We start from the raw sequence: 18,414 nt of genomic DNA, 5'->3' as shown, positions 1-18,414 counted from the left end.
ACCTTCTGGACTTGCAGACCAGCTTCCTGAGGATGATGGAGGCATCCAGTCAAGGCAACTCAAGCCTCGGTCGGCTCTGAGTTAGCCAATCAGGGATGTGCAGCCACTGACTCACAGCCATGGACCCAGTGTGCAGTCAGGTGTCTCAGGCTGAACCAGTAAGAGTCTTACCGGGTACTCAGCCTCTGAGATTGAGGGGGAATCCGGTATTATACTTTACCTGCTATTTGTTTCTTTGACCAGTTGTATGCTCTTAACCACGATGAGAAGGGTATGAATCCAGACCTGTGAGTGGACGTATCTCTCACCACTTCCGTCAGGTCAGAGGAGAGTTGTTCAAATTAATAGTATTGAAATGATTTCCCTTGACGCCAACCATGTATTTTAACTTGGGCTATTTGACTGTTCAGGTTTGTTGTTGTTGTTGTTGTTGTTGTTGTTGTTGTTTATCTCTAGCCACATGGGCCTGAGCGAATAAGACCCATCGCATGACATACTCAGCTTTCATGAAGTGGTGCTTGAAGGACTACAGCCTTTGGGAAAACTGGACTGTTTCCTACTGGGAAAAGGAGATGCCAAGGAAAATTCGATTCCCGGTCCTTAGTTCTGAGTTGGGGTGGGGGGAGTTTCCCCGAGAATGCGCATTCACACGAGTGTCCTGGTGTAGCTCTGGGGTTCGGGTTAGCACTACCAGCGGGATGCAAACAATTCCTGGTCACAAACCCAGGCCCACGGCAAATGCACATCTAATCCTTCCCGGAGGAGTAACCTTAATTGAGGTTTTTACAACATTCCTGCAGATAACATCTACCTGTACAAGCACACAATCCCAGAACAAGCCACCCTCGTCAAAATCAAACAAGAAACCAAACTGGAAAGCTCCAAAGTATTATCACCAAATGCCAACTTTAAAAAATGCTTAACACATTTATATAAATAATTACAAGAGGGACGCCTGGGTGGCTCAGTCGGTGAAACGTCTGCCTTTGGCTGGGTCATGATCCCAGGGTCCTGGGATCGAGTCCTGCATCGGGCTCCTTGCTCAGCAGGGAGCCAGCTTCTCCCTCTGCCCGCTGGTCTCCCAGCTTGTGCTTTCTCTCTCTCTCTCCCCCTCTTACTTTGTCTGTCAAATAAATAAATAAAATCTTTAAAAAAATAATTACAAGACATGTAAAATATGAGTAAGAATTGATTTGTTATCAAAAATATCGGGGCCAGTGCTTGTCAATTATGGCTCTTGCTTTGCACCAGCACGTTGGTGGCCATGCAGGAGTTCCTGCCCAAGCCACAGTGGCTTAGCCCAGGACAGCAGTCCATTCTGAGTAGTAGGAGAAATGGCCCCAAACTGGCCAGTCATTCCTCTGGAACTATGGGCTTGGGATATGGAGGTCAGACTCTCTCAGTGAGCCAGAGTTGAAAAGCCTACAGTTTTTGGCGCTTCTGGCAAAGTCTTTCAAAAGCTCCCCTGCTGGGGCATCAGTGAACAAATGTTGCTGGTTGACCTTTCTTCTCACTGGAGTGTTTTTGTAGTATTTCTGATAGAGGCAACAGGAAGCTTAATACCAACTCGGATTAGTTGATACAATACCTGGAAAGCCAGAGGAGGGGAAAGGATCTTCAGAAGGACCCATCTGTGGTAGCTGCAGGTTCCAGGCTGTCAGGAGGAGGAGGAGTTTGGGGTACACCGGGAAGGGGCCCTCTGGGGCCGGTCCTTCTCCCTCTCCTCTCCCGTAGCGGCACCTGTTGGGTTAGGCTGAGCATCTGACAATGGTAGTAGTTACTTGCAAAGGTAAGCAAACTGGTCCTGACAAACTGGCCTGCGTGCCCAGACCTGTTCTGATTTATTTGTCAGTAGTGCTTTTGCCATCTGTGAGGATCGGCATGTGGTTGCTTGGCAAGAAAGAAAAAAAAAAAGGTATGCAAGTGACCGTGACAGAATGGAGGCTTACTGGGGACTCCTGGCTGCTTGGCTTTCTCTCCATTCTAGTCTGGGCACTACTGGGCACCAGGGTGGGCCCGACATGCACGTGAGAGCTCTGCTTGAGAATTTCTGGGATCTCCTGTTATCTCTTGTGGACAAACTTGAAGGTTCACAGGGCACCACAGCCAACCACCCCAATCTCATATCCTCACCTCTCGCTTTGTGCGGAGAACATGGGGAAATAAGATTCAGCTCTGGGTTATCCCAGTCTGCTGGCCCTTCCTTACAGCGTTTACAAACTAGCACCACGAGGAGCTATTATGAGATATATTATTAGTTATGACCAGATGGAATCCCCCCCCCCACCTCTTACTTGTAGCTCCTCAATCTACCGTCTTTGGGAGTATAAATGGAAAGGTATGCCACCCTTTCTTGTGTGCTGCTCCTTACCCGCCAAAACAGTGCCCCCCCTCCACAAAGTAATTGGATAGAAAGGGAAGGTGCTCAGATAGTGCTACCTCCTGTTACGCATTCATTAACTGTTTAAACCCAGGCATCATTTTCCCCCTTCTCTCCCTATGTGCTCACGTGTTTCCGTCACCACCACTTTACCTTTGCTGTCATTTTAAGAGGTGGACACATTGACGTTGGGTCGCCAGACCATCCTGGTTTCTGGCGTGTCCTGAACCAATGGCACTTACTGCTTATCGGAAATAAGGTAATGATGTGGAATATAAAGTATTCCAATAAAAACATGACTCTTCTAAGATCTGTTACTGTTTTGATGTTGAAAATCAGCAGACAAAATGCACAATGAAATGGAACGTTCAAAAGTTTCTCTGACCAAGGTCCCAAGAAGTTTAGAGGACGTCAGATTCCCTCTCTGATCGTCCGATGTGATGTCGAGCTCGAGGGTATGCGATCACAGGTGACACGGCCTGGCATAGAGCCCCGCTTCCCAGCGTTGCATTGTGTCCAATCAGATACGGAGGTTGCCCGTGACGTCAGGAAATGCAGCGACTATAAATGGGCCAGCGCCCCTCAACAGCAGCCATTTGTCCTTCCTTCCGAGCTGTCGGGAAGACGAGCACCACATGGCTGAGCCTGGCTGTGAGCCCTCTTCTGAGGAAAGCCTGGGCACGGAGGAGCCCTCGGCAGCCGACCCAAAGAACCCGAAGCAAAAGCAGCCGAGGCGCCAATGCCGCCGCCGCCGCCCCGACAGTTTCGCCACCTACTTCCCCAGGGTTCTGAAGCAGGTGCACGAGGGCCTGAGCCTCTCGAAGAAGGCCGTGAGCGTCATGGATTCGTTCGTTAAGGACATCTTCGAGCGCATCGCCGACGAGGCCGCTCGTCTGGCTCGCTCCACCAAGGGCTCCAACAAGCACTCCACCATCAGCTCCAGGGAGATCCAGACAGCCGTGCGCCTGCTGCTGCCCGGGGAGATCGGCAAGCACGCCGTGTCCGAGGCCACCAAGGCCATCATCAGGTACACCTTACGCCAGTGAGCTGCTGCCCTCTGAACCACCTGACCACCTCGCAAACCAAAGGCTCTTTTCAGAGCCACCTCACTTGGCACAAAAAGACCTGTAGCTTTAAAAAAGTGGGACAAACTCTATAGTTGTTGTTGTTGTTGTGGCATTCTGCGGGTACGTAAAGTATTTTCACTTTGAACAAAACATGATCAGCCCTACTCTAATATATACTTGAGCGCAGTTTATTCCTTAGACAACTGTGGACTCTCCTTAACCATGCTGCATTTCTTGGCTGCCCCAAACAGTCATTTCCGTTAGATATTTCTGTAGGTCAGCCTCAATGGGGGTTATTTTTGTTATAGCGATGTTTACATTTTTCTTTCATTCTCTCATGAGCGTATGCTGAATTATCCAGGGGTCCGTTATGGGTGATAGGGCAATAGATAAAGTGCAGAGGCTGGTATAAGAATCCATCTGACTTCTGTTAGGCGAGTTAGTCTTGAAGAGATTTTTAAATATCTGAAGCAACGTCAATCTCCTCTATGCTTTTATAGAAAAAAACATTTTTCATATGCATTTGAAATTTATGATTTCTGGGATATGATTGAAACATGATTACTGGGTTCTTACTACAATTTTTAAATGGATTCTGCAATAAATGTATGAACATTTCTGTCATAATGCTTTGTACAGTAAATATTGGCAGATGTTATTGACATAATTGCTTCGGTGATTCCTCATTATTTATTTATTTTTTGTTTGTTTTGTTCTGTTTTATCGGGTCTTTTATTTCAACGGCAGAGAAAGCAGTTCTGTCGTATTTGTGATAATATAGCCCTAGCACTAGACAAGATTTTTTAGTTTACAGCATATTTTTACAGGTACTATTTTATCTGGAGTTTACAGCAATGCTATTATAACTAGTTTGTTACAGAAGAGACGCAGGTGCGGGGAGCACAGAGTCACAAAACTCCTAAGTGCAAGATCGGTGCTTGAAACCAGGAGATCCACACTCTCCACCAAGGTCCGTAAGAAAATGTGGAGAAAAGACGTACAATTGAAATAATTTTCCTGGAGCTTAAGAAAACTGTATTAGGTTACTTCTTACCACCTCTCATTTAAATTAATCATCTTCTTAATCTCGTTCCCCCACCCCCGCCATTCTTACTAGCGAAAGATTGAAAACATGGCTCGTTCATTCACTCAACAAAATTCTTGCTATCTACTGCAGGTTTGGAATAGACACTGCAAATATGTCTAAGAGTAAAAAAACATGCCTGACTTCAGGTTACAGTTGCTTAGAGTCTGATAGGGTTCCTGTTTATTTTGAAGAGTGTAAAGTTTCCCAAGACAAAGCTGTCCCAGATATTTACTCATCAGCAGTGCAATCAGACCAACCAAAACTATTTAGGCTCTTTTATACGGTTTACATCTTTTAAAAATTTAATTTCCAAATATTCACAAACACTTTTCGACTGTAATGCTGACACAAAGCTTTCTTGTCACTTTCTGGCTCTGATAAGAATGACTGTAGCATTTCCTCAGCAAAGGTGGTATTAAGATTTTATTTGAGATGTATGTGCTCAGAATATCAATTTTGGTTTCTCAGCCATTTCAGGTGACTTATTAATATCAAACATACCCTTCCAGTAGCTTTAGCAGCCATTGAGAACCCTATTTTCTCTTGGCTTATGTAAATAAATGATAGATTTTCCAATATTACAATTTCCTTAAATTTGTGGAGGGGAATCCCTTAATTGGAGGCACTTCGAAAACGTATGTAGCCCAGAGATCTTTTTGTTGCTGTTGTTTCATCAAAATCCCGTGAGTTTATGAAATAAGAGTATGCTCAGTTGAAGTACCTCTTTTTATTGGCAGTCTACTGATGTCAAATCAAGGTCAGCCTACTAGGTTGTTCCTTCCCTTCTCCCTTTCACTATATGCATGCTCTAGAATTTTCCTTTTTGCCCAAATGTCCTGTATTTGAATTAGGCTCCACTTGATATCAAAAGTGGTTCACTTTTAGATTTTTTGTCTCACTTTATTTTACATCCTTGTCATCTTTTAAAATTCACACAAATTACTTTACATCCTGTTTAACCGATCTTCATGTCCAATTCTTATTAGAACTGTTTAGTACAGTCATTTAGGGGTTTCATTTTTCCCTTGCTTGCTACTTCTGCATCGAGGTCTTCCTGACCACCAAATTTAAAGTACTGCTGTCTCCTTCATCACATATATAAATATATATTTGCTTATAAATAAATATATATAATATGCATATATATAATGAATATATAAAATAAATACAAAATCTATATAATATATATATGTATTTATTTATTTCATTCTCCATTGAATTATTTTGTTCACAATCTGCTTCCTTTTTTCCTCACATATTATCTTTGATTCACACCTGGAATGTGAACTTCCTGAGAAGAGAGACCTTGTCTCATTTGCTGTCTATATCAAGAGGGAGAACCGTGTATGGCACTTGGTAGGGACTCGGTATTTGTTGAATAAATATGTGAAGATGGATGAGAGCAGATGTTCTAGAGTCCCAGAAGAGGCAGTGATGGTTCGGGAAAGAAAAACCAAACTGCAGCGGGCTGAGGAGTGAGTGGTAGATGAGGAATGGAGATAGAAATAGGGTACTCTTTCAAAGTAAAGGGATATCAGTCAGAAAGTAGGAAGAGAGTGTTATGGCATCACAGAAGAGTTGTTTTTTGTTTTAGGTTTTTTTTTTCTTTTCAGGATTGGGAGAGATATGACAATGTCTAGAGGTACTCAGTAATAGTGGCTGAATCTCAGTGAATGCTATTGCTGTTATATTACGATCATCATCACCGTACCTCTACCATAAGAACTCCCATAACATACCCCTTTCAGCACCCCAGTGGACCAGTTCTCTATTCCTCCACTCGGGAGGTAAGTTCTCCATCAAGATAGCGTTCTGCCGAGCTCTGTCATTTATAGGCTGTGTGTCATGAGGCTGCTTGCTTAATTTCTCTGAAACTTAATTTCCTTTTCTCTTAAGTGGAATGACCCACACCAATTTTAACAGGGTAAAGAAAAGTAGCACGGGCCCGCTCTCCAACCCCACTCCTGACAGTCCTTTAAGAAGGCCCAGCTTCCTTGGGGCCTGTGTTTTGATTTTTCCTGCAGAGAGGTGCTGGGCTCTGTCAATTCTCCATGAGTCTTGGGCAATTAAATGCTGCTTCTTAATCAAACTCTGACCGTAGATGTATTTGTTCCAGGCATTGGGAATACAAAGCATCCCCAATGGGTAACATTGCACGAGGACTTACTAGGTGTCAGGTGTTGGGAGCTTTATATACATGTATTTTTAATCTAAGAAACACACAACGCTTAATATATACTAGAAATTTTTCGTTTTTTAAATCTTTTATTACGTTATGTTAGTCACCATACAGCACATCATTAGTTTTTGATGTAGTGTTCCATGGTATATTTCTAAGCACTTCAAATGTAGTAACTCTTTTAACCCTCCTAAGAATCCCACGTTCCAGACAGGGAGACGAAGGCACAGAAAGATGAAGTAAGTTGCCCAGTGTCGATGAGCTAGTAAGCAGAAGAGCAAGGGTTGGAAACCAGACCACCTGGCACCAGGTTTTGGGCCCTCACACCACTACACCGTAAAGCTCCTCGGCAACAATCCAGTGAAGCTGGTACTATTTTCTCCTCCATTTTCCCCTGAGGCTCAGAGAGATTAGGTTACTTTCCTAAAGTCACACAGCTAGGAAGTGGTAGACCAGATTTGAATGAGGTTTGTCTGACGCTTAAGCTTATAACCATTCTGCAGGCAAGCAACTATTTCAGTCCTTCCTCTAACAGTTTCATGCCTTTCGCTATATGTGCATATCACCTATACAATCGTTTATTTAACATAGCTATTTTAAGGAACTTATTTTCAAGATTTGTAAAAGCATTTTCCTAAGCCATGATATCTGCGATGTCACAGGACACATGGTATTTGTCTATTTTAAAGTCACACTAACTCAACTGCTTACGTGTAAAAAAAAAAAAAATCTGCGTGCCACTCGAAACCATCTCGTGTGCCTGCAGAGGCGTGTACACCACCCTTGGGGATGTATTATGCTATATAACACTTTTAACCCACGGTCCACCCTTCATCTCCAAAGTGCTGTTCAAACCCCTTTTCCTAAAAACCACAGGGGATGTTGGTTTCCTTCCCAGAGTCGGAGAGAAGTACATTGAGTGGAGTTCCTAGGCTGCTCACAACCCCGTGGTCAGAAGAGTACTTGCACTCCAGTGATGTTTTGTGGGTGGAGGTAGAGGGGCAGTGCCGGGGAGTCGTTCAGCATACACGGCAGAGCTCGTGAAAACACTGATCAACTCTTTTAGAATGTTTTAGTTTTGCTGCGACACACTGCTGTCTTAGAAAGGAGAAGAGTAGGAGAGTGGGCTCTATATTAAAACACGTGCTGGAGAACATGAGGTGCCAACCGGTTAAGGGCCTGCCGGAGTTGGCAGGATAGCCCTGGATGGTGCTCGAAAGCCAGGTCAGAGATCTCAACCCACCACAGTTGTCAGTAAGACATGTGCGGCAAGCAGTGCAAAAGCAGGCCATGTGCAGCTTTTCTGCCGAGGCTGAAACCTCACTGAAGAAGGGAGTGTGTGAGGGTGCTTAGCAGCCAACAAAGCCCCTGTTATAACCACTTCGCAGGTACGTGGTTGAAGAAAATTAAGCAGACCGTGGAGAGGAAGGCCAGGGCTGGGTGAATGGGCTGACTTCCTGTGCCATGTGGGAGGAAATGATACAGCCCAAATTTATTGAGTGCTCATGACGTCTATTGTGTTAAGCAGTTTACTTCCATCATCTCATTTAATGCTCACAACAACCCTATGAGGTGGCTACTACTATCATTCCCTTTTCACAGATGAGAAAACACAGGCTCAGGGAGCTTCCCTAATGGCACACAACTGGTAAAGAGTAAAGCTGGGATTTGTACCCAGGTCGGTCTGACTTCAAAGCACGTAAAACCAGGCCATATCCTGCCGACAGAAATGGATACTTAGATCCTTCCGTATCTTGGCTATCGTGAATAATCCTGCAACGAACATGGCAGTGCCCGTTCGTTGTACCGGTTTTTCTTCAGATAAACACCCCCAAAGTGGAATTGTCGGATCATATGGTACTTCTAATTTTTTGAGGAAGCTCCATGCTGTTTTCCAAAGTGATCGCACCAGTTTTCGTTTCATACAGTACATTACCAATGGTGCAGGAGACTGCCTTTTTCTCTCCATCCTCACAAGCATTTGTTATTCCTAGTCTTTTTGATTATAGCCATTCTAGCAGGTGGGAAGTTTTACCTCCTTGTGGTTTTGATATGTCTTTCCCTGACTGGTGATATGGGAGACCTTTTCATGTACCTGCTGGGCATCTGTCGGTCTTCTGTGGAAAAATGTCTATTCAGATCTTTTGCCCGGTTTTTAATCAAGTTGTTTGATTTTTCTTTTTTCTGCTTTTGAGTTTTTGGAATTCATTGTATATTGTGGATGTTAACCCTTTATCAGAAACACGATTTGCAAATATTTTCTCCCGTTTTGGGTAGGTTGCCTTTTCATTTTGTTGACGGTTTCCTTTGACGTGCAGAAGCTTTTGCGTTTCATGTTCGCCCATTTGTTTCATATACTCCCTGTGGAGGTGTAGTTTACTCCAGATTTTCAACATGAAACTCTTTTTCTTTTTTAAAGGGACCGAGAGAGAGAGAGGGTAGGAGAGAAGGGGAAGGGACAGAGGGAGAGGGAGAGATTCCCATGCAGGCTCCAAGCTCAGCATGGAGGCCCGAAGTTGCGTGGGATTTCACAACCGTGAGATTGTGACCCAACATCTGGAGGCAAACTGCACCTTCACATGGAATGTGAGTGAACGTTTTTCTGGTGGCCATCACAAGAGCTTTAGAGGCCGCCTGATTCCCACTCTGACTGAAACGACGGGAAGCTCGAGGGCATGCAATCAGATCTGACGAGACCTGGCTCAGTGACCCGCCTTCTGGCTTTGTATTTTGTCCAATCAGATAGGGCTTGCCGGTGACGTCAGGAAATGCAGCGTCTATAAATAGGCCAGCACCGGGTCAACCGCCTCCCGTGTCCTTCCTTCTGAGCTGTAAGGAAGGCGAGCACCACATGGCTGAGCCTGGCTGTGGGACCTCTTCTGAGGAAAGCCTGGGCACGGAGGAACCCTCGGCAGCCGACCCGAAGAGCCCGAAGCAGAAGCAGCCGAGGCGCCAATGCCGCCGCCACTGCCTCCGCCGCCGCCGCCGCCCCGACAGTTTCGCCACCTACTTCCCCAGGGTTCTGAAGCAGGTGCACGAGGGCCTGAGCCTCTCGAAGAAGGCCGTGAGCGTCATGGATTCGTTCGTTAAGGACATCTTCGAGCGCATCGCCGACGAGGCCGCTCGTCTGGCTCGCTCCACCAAGGGCTCCAACAAGCACTCCACCATCAGCTCCAGGGAGATCCAGACAGCCGTGCGCCTGCTGCTGCCCGGGGAGATCGGCAAGCACGCCGTGTCCGAGGCCACCAAGGCCATCATCAGGTACACCTTATGCCAATGAGCTGCTGCCCTCCGGACCAGCTGACCACCTCGCAAACCAAAGGCTCTTTTCAGAGCCACTTCACTGGGCACAAAAAGACCTGTAACTCTCCAGAGTGCCACCTACTCTATCTAGCACTTGGACCTGGGCCATTGTGCCGGTCCTTAAAACACTTTTACCGTTCTCCCATTCCCACTAGATATTCTTTCCTGCTTTGTCAAAGATGAGTTGACCATATAGTTGTGGCTCCATTTCTGGGTTTTCTCTTCTGCTCCATTGATCTACATGTCTGTTTTTGTGCCAGTACCTTACTGTCTTGATCACTACAGATTTGTAATGTAGCTTGAAATCTGGAATCTTGATGCCTCCGAGTTTTGCTTTTCTTTTTCAGAATTGCTTTGGCTCTTCAGGGTCTTTTGCAGTTGTATACAAATTTTAGGACTGTTTGTTCTAGCCCTGTGAAAAATGCTGGTGGTATTTTGATAGGGATTGCATTAAATGTGTAGATTGCTTTGGGTAGGATAGACATTTTAACAATGTTTGTTCTCTGAATCCCTGAGCATGGAATGCTTCTCCATTTCTTTGTGCCCTCTTCAATTTCTTTCATAAGTCATCTGTAGTTTTCAGAGTAGAGACCTTTTACCTCTTTAGTCAGATTTATTCGTAGATATCTTGTTTTTGGTGCAATTGCAAATGGGATTGATTCCTTGCTTTCTTTTTCTCCTGCTTTGTTAGTGGTGCATAGAAATGCAACACATTTCTGCACATTGACTTTATAGCCTGTGACTCTGCTGAATTCGTGTATGAGTTCTAGCAACCTTTATGGTGGAGTTTTGGGTTTTCTGTATGGAGTATCCTGTCATCTGCAAATAGTGAAAGTTTGACTTCTTCCTTGCTGATTTGGATGCCTTTTCTTTCTTTCTCTTGTCTGATTACTGAGGCTAAGACTTCTAGTACTATGATTTTTCTTATGTATTTTATTTTTCTAGAGATTATATTTATTTATTTGAGAGAGAGAGAGAGAGAGAGAGCATGAGCAGGGGAGGGACAGAGGGAGAAGTAGAATCCCCACTGAGGAGGGAGTCTGATGCGGGGCTGAGCCGAAGGCAGACGCTTAACCGACTGAGCCACCCAGGTGCCTTTCCAGTACCATGTTTAATACTAATGGTGAGAGTGGAAATCCCTGTCTTATTCCTGACCATAGGGGAAAGGCTCTCCGTTTTTCCCCATTGAGGATATTAGCTGTCGGTCTTTCGTATATGGCCTTTATTATGTTGAGGTGTGTTCCACCTATCCTTACATTATAGAGGGTTTTTATCAAGAAAGGATGCTGTATTTTGTCACAGGCTTTTTCTGCATCTAAGGACAGGATCATCCGGTTCTTATCCTTTTAATAATGTGGTGTATCACATTGACTGATTTGCGAATATTGAGGCACCAACTCTGCAGCCCAGGAATGAATTCCATTTGATTGTGGTGAATAATTCTTTTAATGTACTGTTGAATTCAATTTGCTACTATTTTATTAAGAATTTTGACATCTCTGTTCATCAGGAATATTGACCTGTAATTCTTTTTAGTGAGGTCGTTGGCTTTAGAACCAAGGTAATGCTGGCTTTGTAGAATGTGTTTGGAAGTTTTCCTTGCATTTCTATTTTTTTGGAACAGTTTGAGAAGAGTACGTATTAACTCTTCTTTATTTTATTTTTTAATTTAAATTCAATTAGCCAAGTTATTGGCTAACTAATTTCAGATGTAGTGTCCAATAACTTATCAGTTGCGTATAACACCCAGGGCTCCTCACATCATGTGCCCTCCTTAATGCCCATCACCCAATTTCCCCATCCCCCCACCCACCTCCCCTCCAGCAACCCTCAGTTTGTTTCCTATAGTTAGGAGTCTCTCAAGGTTTTTCTGCCTCCCTGATGACTTCCCATTCAGGTTCCTTCTGTTCCCCAACGGTCCTCTGCGCTGTTTCTCATATTCCACATACGAGTGAAACCATATGATAATTGTCTTTCTCTGATTGACTTATTTCTCTCAGCCTAATACCCTCCAGTTCCAGCCATGTTGATGTAAATGGTAAGTATTCATCCTTTCTGATGACTGAGTAATATTCCATTGTGTATATATATGTATAGCACTTCTTCATTAAAAAAAAAAATATTTTATTTATTTATTTGACAGAGAGAGAGATATCCAGCGAGAGAGGGAACGCAAGCAGGGGGAGTGGGAGAGGAAGAAGCAGACTCCTAGCAGAGCAGGGAGCCCGATGCGGGGCTCGATCCCAGGACCCTGGGATCACGGCCTGAGCTGAAGGCAGACGCCTAACGACTGAGCCACCCAGGCTCCCCAATATACCACTTCCTCTTTATCCATTCCTCTGTCGATGGACAACTCAGCTCTTTCCACAGTTTCGCTATTGTGGACATCACTGCTATAAACATCGGTGTGCAATTAACTCTTCTTTAAATGTCTGGTAGAATTCCCCTGGGAAGACATCTGGCCCAGGACTTCTGTTTGTTGGGAGATTTTTTGATTACTGATTCAATTTTTTTGCTGCTTATGGGTCTGTGCAAATTTCCTGTATCTTCCTGTTTCCATTTTGGAAGTTTGTAGGTTTCTAGGAATTTGTCCATTTCTTCCAGGTTGCCCAGTTTGTTGGCATCTAATTATTCATAGTAGTCTCTTATCATTGTTTGTATTTCTGTGGTGTTGATTGTGATCCTTCCCCTTTCATTCGTGATTTTATCTATTTGGGTCCTTTCTCTTTTCTTTTTGATAAGTCTGGCTAGGGGTTTGTCAATTTTATTAATTCTCTTGAAGAACTAGCTCATAGTTTTCTTAAACTGTTCTACTGATTTTTTTGTTTTGTTTTGTTTTTATATGGTTTACTTCTGCTCTAATCTTTATTAGTTCCTTTCTTCTGCTGGCTTTAGACTTTCTTTGCTGTTCCTTTTCTGGCTACTTTAGATGTAAGGTTATGTTGTGTCTTTGAGACTTTTCTTGGTAATCGAATTAGGCCTGTATTGCAGTATACTTCCCTGTTAAGACTGCCTTTGGTGCATCCCAGAAGTCTTGGACTGTTGTGTTTTCATTTTCATTTGCTTCCATGTGTTTTTTGTATTTCTTCTTTAATTTCCTGGCTAACCCATTCGTTCTTTCGTAGGATGTTCTGTAACCTCCACGTATTTGAGGTCTTGCCATTTTTGTGTGTGTGTGTGTGGTTGACTTCAAGCTTCATAGTGTTGCGGTCTGAAAATAGGCATGGTATGGTCTCGATCTTTTTGTACTTGTTGAGGGCTGGTTTGTGGCCCAGTATGTGATCTATTCTGGAGAACGTTCCATGTGCACTTGAGAACAATGTGTATTCTGTTTCTTCAGGATGAAATGTTCTGAATACGTCTCTTAAGTCCATCTGGTCCAGTGTTGTCATTTAAAGCCACGTTTCCTGGTTGACTTTCTGCTTAGATGATGATCTGTCCATTGTCGTAAGTGGGGTGTTAAAGTCCCCTACTATTATTGTATTATTATCCATGAGTTTCTTTATGTTTATTATTAATTGATGTATATATTTGGTGCTCCCAAGTTAGGGGCGTAAGTATTTACCATTGTTGGATCTTCTTGATGGATAGAACCCTTAACTGGGATATAATGCCCTTCTTCTTCTCTTGTTACACCCTTTGTTTTAAAATCTAGTTTGTCTGATATAAGTATGGCTTTTGGTGTCCATTAGCATGATAGATGGTTCTCCATCCCCCTCACAATCTGTAGGTGTCTTTAGGTGTAAAATGTGTCTCTTTTAGGCAGTATGTAGATGGATCTTGTTTCTTTATCCATTCTGATACCCTATGTCTTTTGATTGGAGCATGTAGTCCATTTATATTCAGAGTGATTGTTGAAAGATGCGAATTTAGTGCCATTGTATTACCTGTAGAGTTGGTGTTTCTGGCAATGTTCTCTGGTCCTTTCTAGTCTTTGTTGCTTTTGGTCTCTTTTTCTCCACTCAAAGAATCCCCCTTAAAATTTCTTGCAGGGCTTGTTTAGTGGTCACGAACTCCTTTAGTTTGTGTTTGGGAAACTCTTTTTTTTTTATATATTAGTACTTTTTTATTATATTATGTTAGTCACCATACAGTAGTACATCCCCGGTTTTTGATGTAAAGTTCGATGATTCATTAGTTGCGTATAACACCCAGTGCTCCAAAGGCAAGAGGAACAAAAGATAAAATGAACTTGTGGGACTTCATCAAGATAAAAAGCTTCTGCACAGCCAAGGAAGCAGTCAAAAAAACTAAGAGGCAGCCCACGGAATGGGAGAATATATTTGGGAAACTCTTTATCTCTCCTTCTATTCTGAATGATAGCCTTGCTGGGTAAGGCATTCTTGGCTGCATATTTTTCCCCATTCAGCATGTTGAATATTTTCTGTCACTCGCTTCTGCCCTCCTGCCACGTTTCTGTGGACAGATCTGCTGTGAATCTGATCTGTCTTCCCTTGTAGGTTAAGGACTTTTTTTTTTTTTCTATGCTGTTTTCAGGACTCTTTCCTTGTCTGTGTATTTTGTGAATTTGACAAGGATACACCTTGGCGATGGTCATCTTCTGTTGAATTTCAAGGGGGTTCTCTCTGCTTCTTGCATTTTGATGTCTGCGTTCCTCTCCAGATGAGGGAAGTTTTCACCTCTAATTGTTTGAATAAACCTCATGCCCCCTTTTCTCTCTCTTCATCTTCTGCGACTCCTATGCCATGAACGTTATTACGTTTTAATAAGTTGCTAAGTTCCCTAAGTCTAACTGCGTGGTCCATTACCTTTCTTTCCCTCTACTTTTTAGCTTCTTTCTTTTCCATAATTTTATCACTTATATCACTGAATTGCTCCGCGGTTTCATCCATCCTCGTTATTATGACCTCCATGTGGGATGGCATCTCGTTTGTAGCATTTTTTATTTCAGCCTGACTAGACTTTAGTTGTTTTATCTCTGTAGTCAGGGATTCTCTAGTGTCTTCTATGAGTTTTTCAAGCCCAGCTAGTATCCTGATAACCGTTGTTTGAAATTCTAGTTCAGACATCTTACTTATATCTGTATTGATTAAATCCCTGGCCGTGAGTTCTACTTCCTGTTCTTTCTTTTGGGGTGAATTTCTCTGTCTTGCCGTGTTGTCCAGAAAATTAAAGAAAGTAGATAAAAAGAACCCCCGAAATGAAAAAACAACACAAAAACCAAAGAAACAAAAAAGGGAAAAAACAACCCTCCCCACAAAAAACCTAGATCCTGGGTGTGTTTCGGTTGGCTTGTTAAAAGAATCTAGATCCCAAAATAAAAGGTAAAAAAAGAAAAGAAAACAAAACTGAAAATAAGCAAAAAATAAAATATATATGTCTAAAAATTTTTTAAATTTATACTTGGGGCACCTGGGTGGCTCAGTCAGGTAAGCATCTGGCTCTTGGTTTCAGCTTAGGTCATGATGTCAGGGTCCTGAGATTGAGTCCTGAGTCAGGCTCCGTGCTCAGCGGGGAGTCTGTTTGAGGATTCTCTCCTTCTTCCTCTGCCCCTCCGCACTAAAATAAATAAATAAATAAATAAATAAATAAATAAATAAATAAATGTATAAAAAATAAAAATAACAAATTAATAAAAATTTTAGAAAGGGAATTTAAAAAAAAGAATAGTAAGGAAAAACAATAATAAAAAGATAAAGAATACAAGTGAAAAGGAAGCTAGATCCTATTTCTCCTAGAGCTGAAGCTTTGTAGCACTCTGTGATCAGTAGACTTGGTGCCATCGAGTGGTTTGTGCCGGTCTTCTGGGGGAGGGTCTTGCTGTGCCGATTCTCAGGGGGCTTGTTTCAGTGGAAATGCGCCCCTAGGGCACAGGGGGCCCGGACTTGGTCAGCTCCCGACTCCACTAGGTGGCACCGTTTTGTTCCCTGAAGGCTTTCAGGGCTGATGGGTGCGATGAATATGATGGCGCCCCACTCTCTAGCCCCGGAGTTGAAGAGGGCTCTTCAGTGAGCCCTCTCGGAGAACAATCTAGCCCCCTGCTTGTGTCCCCGGTTTCCGTCTGAACCCTGGGTTCACCCTGCCTGTGTCCGAGCTTTTTAATCTCAGGCATGTGACTGAGTTTCAAAACTCCAAGTTTTGGGGACTCTGGGGCACAGATCCATGCTATCCCTCCAGGGTAGGGTCTTGTTGCACTTTTGCCATTTGCTGGCCGGTCCCAGGAAAGCGGTTGCATGACTGCCTGGTGGTTCAGTTTCTGGCGAAACAGCGCAGAAAGCTGGCACCAAGACCCACAGCTCCCAGCTGGCTTCCGTGCTATTATGCGTGGGAATAGTGCAGCGGGATGGCACCACCCATTCTTCTTGGGACCCCGGGGATCCTTGGACCTTGCTGGGACTCCACCCCACTTTGCCGCGTGAGCACCTTTAAGCCAGGCATGTCCTCCGTGGTAGCAGGCTTCTAAAAGTTCAGATTTTGCACTCCACTGCTTATGACACTCTGTGGCAGCCTCTGTAAGCAGTCTCCCTCCCCACCCCTGTCTCCACAACCATATCTCCCCCGTTTCAACTCTCTGCACCTCCTACCTTCCAAAAGGTGCTCGCTCTTCTACTTGTAGACTTACAGATGTGGTTCTCTCAGGCCTCCGATTCATTTCTTGGGTGTTCAGGATGATCTGATAACCATCTAGCTGTGTTCGAGGGATGAGACAAGCTTAGGGTCCCCCTACTCCTCTGCCATCTTAACCGCCCCCCCATCCAGAGGTTCTTTACGTGTGATGTGACAACAGATATAACTGCAGAAGCACATAATCGAGCATATCCCATTTGCAACCTATCCCTTATTTGGAATTCATTTGCACATATAAATGAGGACACACAGTTTACAGAAATAGCTAAATCCCATATTCAGGAAGCAATTCACATTTGAACTCCTTGGTGTCTGAAAGTACTCTCTGAATTCACTCAGTTTTTTTCTGATATTTGTCTCTTCCTGCCTAAATCTTTTTTAAAACAAAAACCTTTGTGACCTGCAATTAGGCACGGGTGATTCGATCCTCTAATGAGAGCAGCCAACACCACAGTCCTCACTGGCTCATCCAGTGGAAGACTGGCAGCCCCCGACTAGCTCCACTGACCCAAGGTGTGGGGAGGTTGCGAAAAAAGAACGAACCTTCTAGTGATTTTCAGCATGCAGATTGGAGAGAAACAGTGTGTGACTCTTTGCCTGTAGTTGTTTGCTTGCTTGCTTATAATCCTGGTGAATAAGGATATGAATGCGGACCCACTAATAGACAAATCTCTTGCCCTTTCCAAGAAATTAAGAAAACAGTGGTGGTCAGTTAACAGATGAATCCTTTTTTTCCCCCCCTCAAGCAATTTCAGTGTTAATATTATTGTTAGGCTATATTTTCTTATTTTCATTTGGATTTTTTCTGGTTCTATGGATTTTTACTTGTTTCTTTTGCTATACACTCATTACCTAATTTCAAAGCAGTTGGATATTTTCCAGTTGCCTCATAAACAATTGATTTCTAGATTCTCTCGCTGTGGTGAGAGAACATACACTGTGATTTCAATCATCTGAAACGAATTATGGTGTGTTTTTTAAAGCCCAATGTTAGGTCGATAGTGTTAAGTGTTCCTTTGCATTTTTAAAACACTTGGAAAATCTTTTTTTTTTTTTTTTTGGATGGGATCTAGAAACCTGTAAGGAATCTCATTCTCAGTCACATGAGACACAAGATGGATAAACTACAAAAGATAAAGCTTTTCTTGAACCCAGCAGAAGAACCATGGGACTCTGCTGGGAGAGATTGAACTCACAGACGATTTCACCTTTTGTAGAGCCCCACTTGCTTAAGGGAAAGAATGGGGGACAGTGCAGAATACTCAAGAGATTCCCTGAATTGTTTGGTCAAGTGTACAATAACGCTGATGAGCCATTACCTCCAGAGCACTCCACTGGATCATTGGAGTTAGGATTCAGGGCAAAGGACCCCTCCCCCATCAGAATTAGTACTTGTTATTATTCTGGAATATGAGAAAAATCTTATGAGAGGATTTTTTAAAAAGAGTATGCTGCCTTAGGAAACTGAGACAACCTACCATGAAATCAACTGTAAGTAAATCCTTTTAGGTGGTGCCTTGAGATAATCTCACAGGTCTGAAACAAAAATTTTGGAGACCAAAGGCTCTTTTCAGACCTATGCACCTTTTCAGACTAAGAACTGTGGAGCAGTTAGAACAAAATACATTTCTCTTGATCTCTTAATTTCTATCATGCTAATTAATTCTGCTTCGAAATGCCAGTGTTTCTCTGTATCACATACACATTTTTCCCACCAGCGTTATCCTTGTGTGTTGGTCTCACAGGTATTGTAATATGTGAGAAGTCATTTTAGGAAAGTGAATCCATTAGGGTATCTTTTGTTGTGCTT

General features: G+C 43.3%; 1 protein-coding gene across 1 annotated transcript; it reads left to right on the top strand.

Moving 5' to 3' along the window:
- The first annotated feature begins 3,015 nt into the window (after nucleotides 1-3,015).
- On the top strand, nucleotides 3,016-9,993 carry LOC125282400 (uncharacterized). Its single transcript, XM_048217030.1, has 2 exons — nucleotides 3,016-3,422; nucleotides 9,762-9,993. Exons 1-2 carry the CDS (start codon nucleotides 3,016-3,018, stop codon nucleotides 9,991-9,993), a joined length of 639 nt encoding a protein of 212 aa, XP_048072987.1.
- Nucleotides 9,994-18,414: the final 8,421 nt, after the last annotated feature.

The sequence above is a fragment of the Ursus arctos genome, unplaced genomic scaffold, assembly GCF_023065955.2.
Source record: "Ursus arctos isolate Adak ecotype North America unplaced genomic scaffold, UrsArc2.0 scaffold_197, whole genome shotgun sequence".
Classification (NCBI taxonomy): domain Eukaryota; kingdom Metazoa; phylum Chordata; class Mammalia; order Carnivora; family Ursidae; genus Ursus; species Ursus arctos.
Note: the sequence above shows the minus strand (reverse complement) of the source record. Positions and strands in the feature narration are given on the sequence as shown.

Bases quoted from the DNA above. Each gene is read 5' to 3' on its own strand.
- LOC125282400 (XM_048217030.1), top strand. From the start codon at position 3,016: ATGGCTGAGCCTGGCTGTGAGCCCTCTTCTGAGGAAAGCCTGGGCACG. The intron at 3,423-9,761 runs GTGAGCTGCTGC...CGAGGGCCTGAG, and splicing joins ATCAGGTACACCTTACGCCA to CCTCTCGAAGAAGGCCGTGA.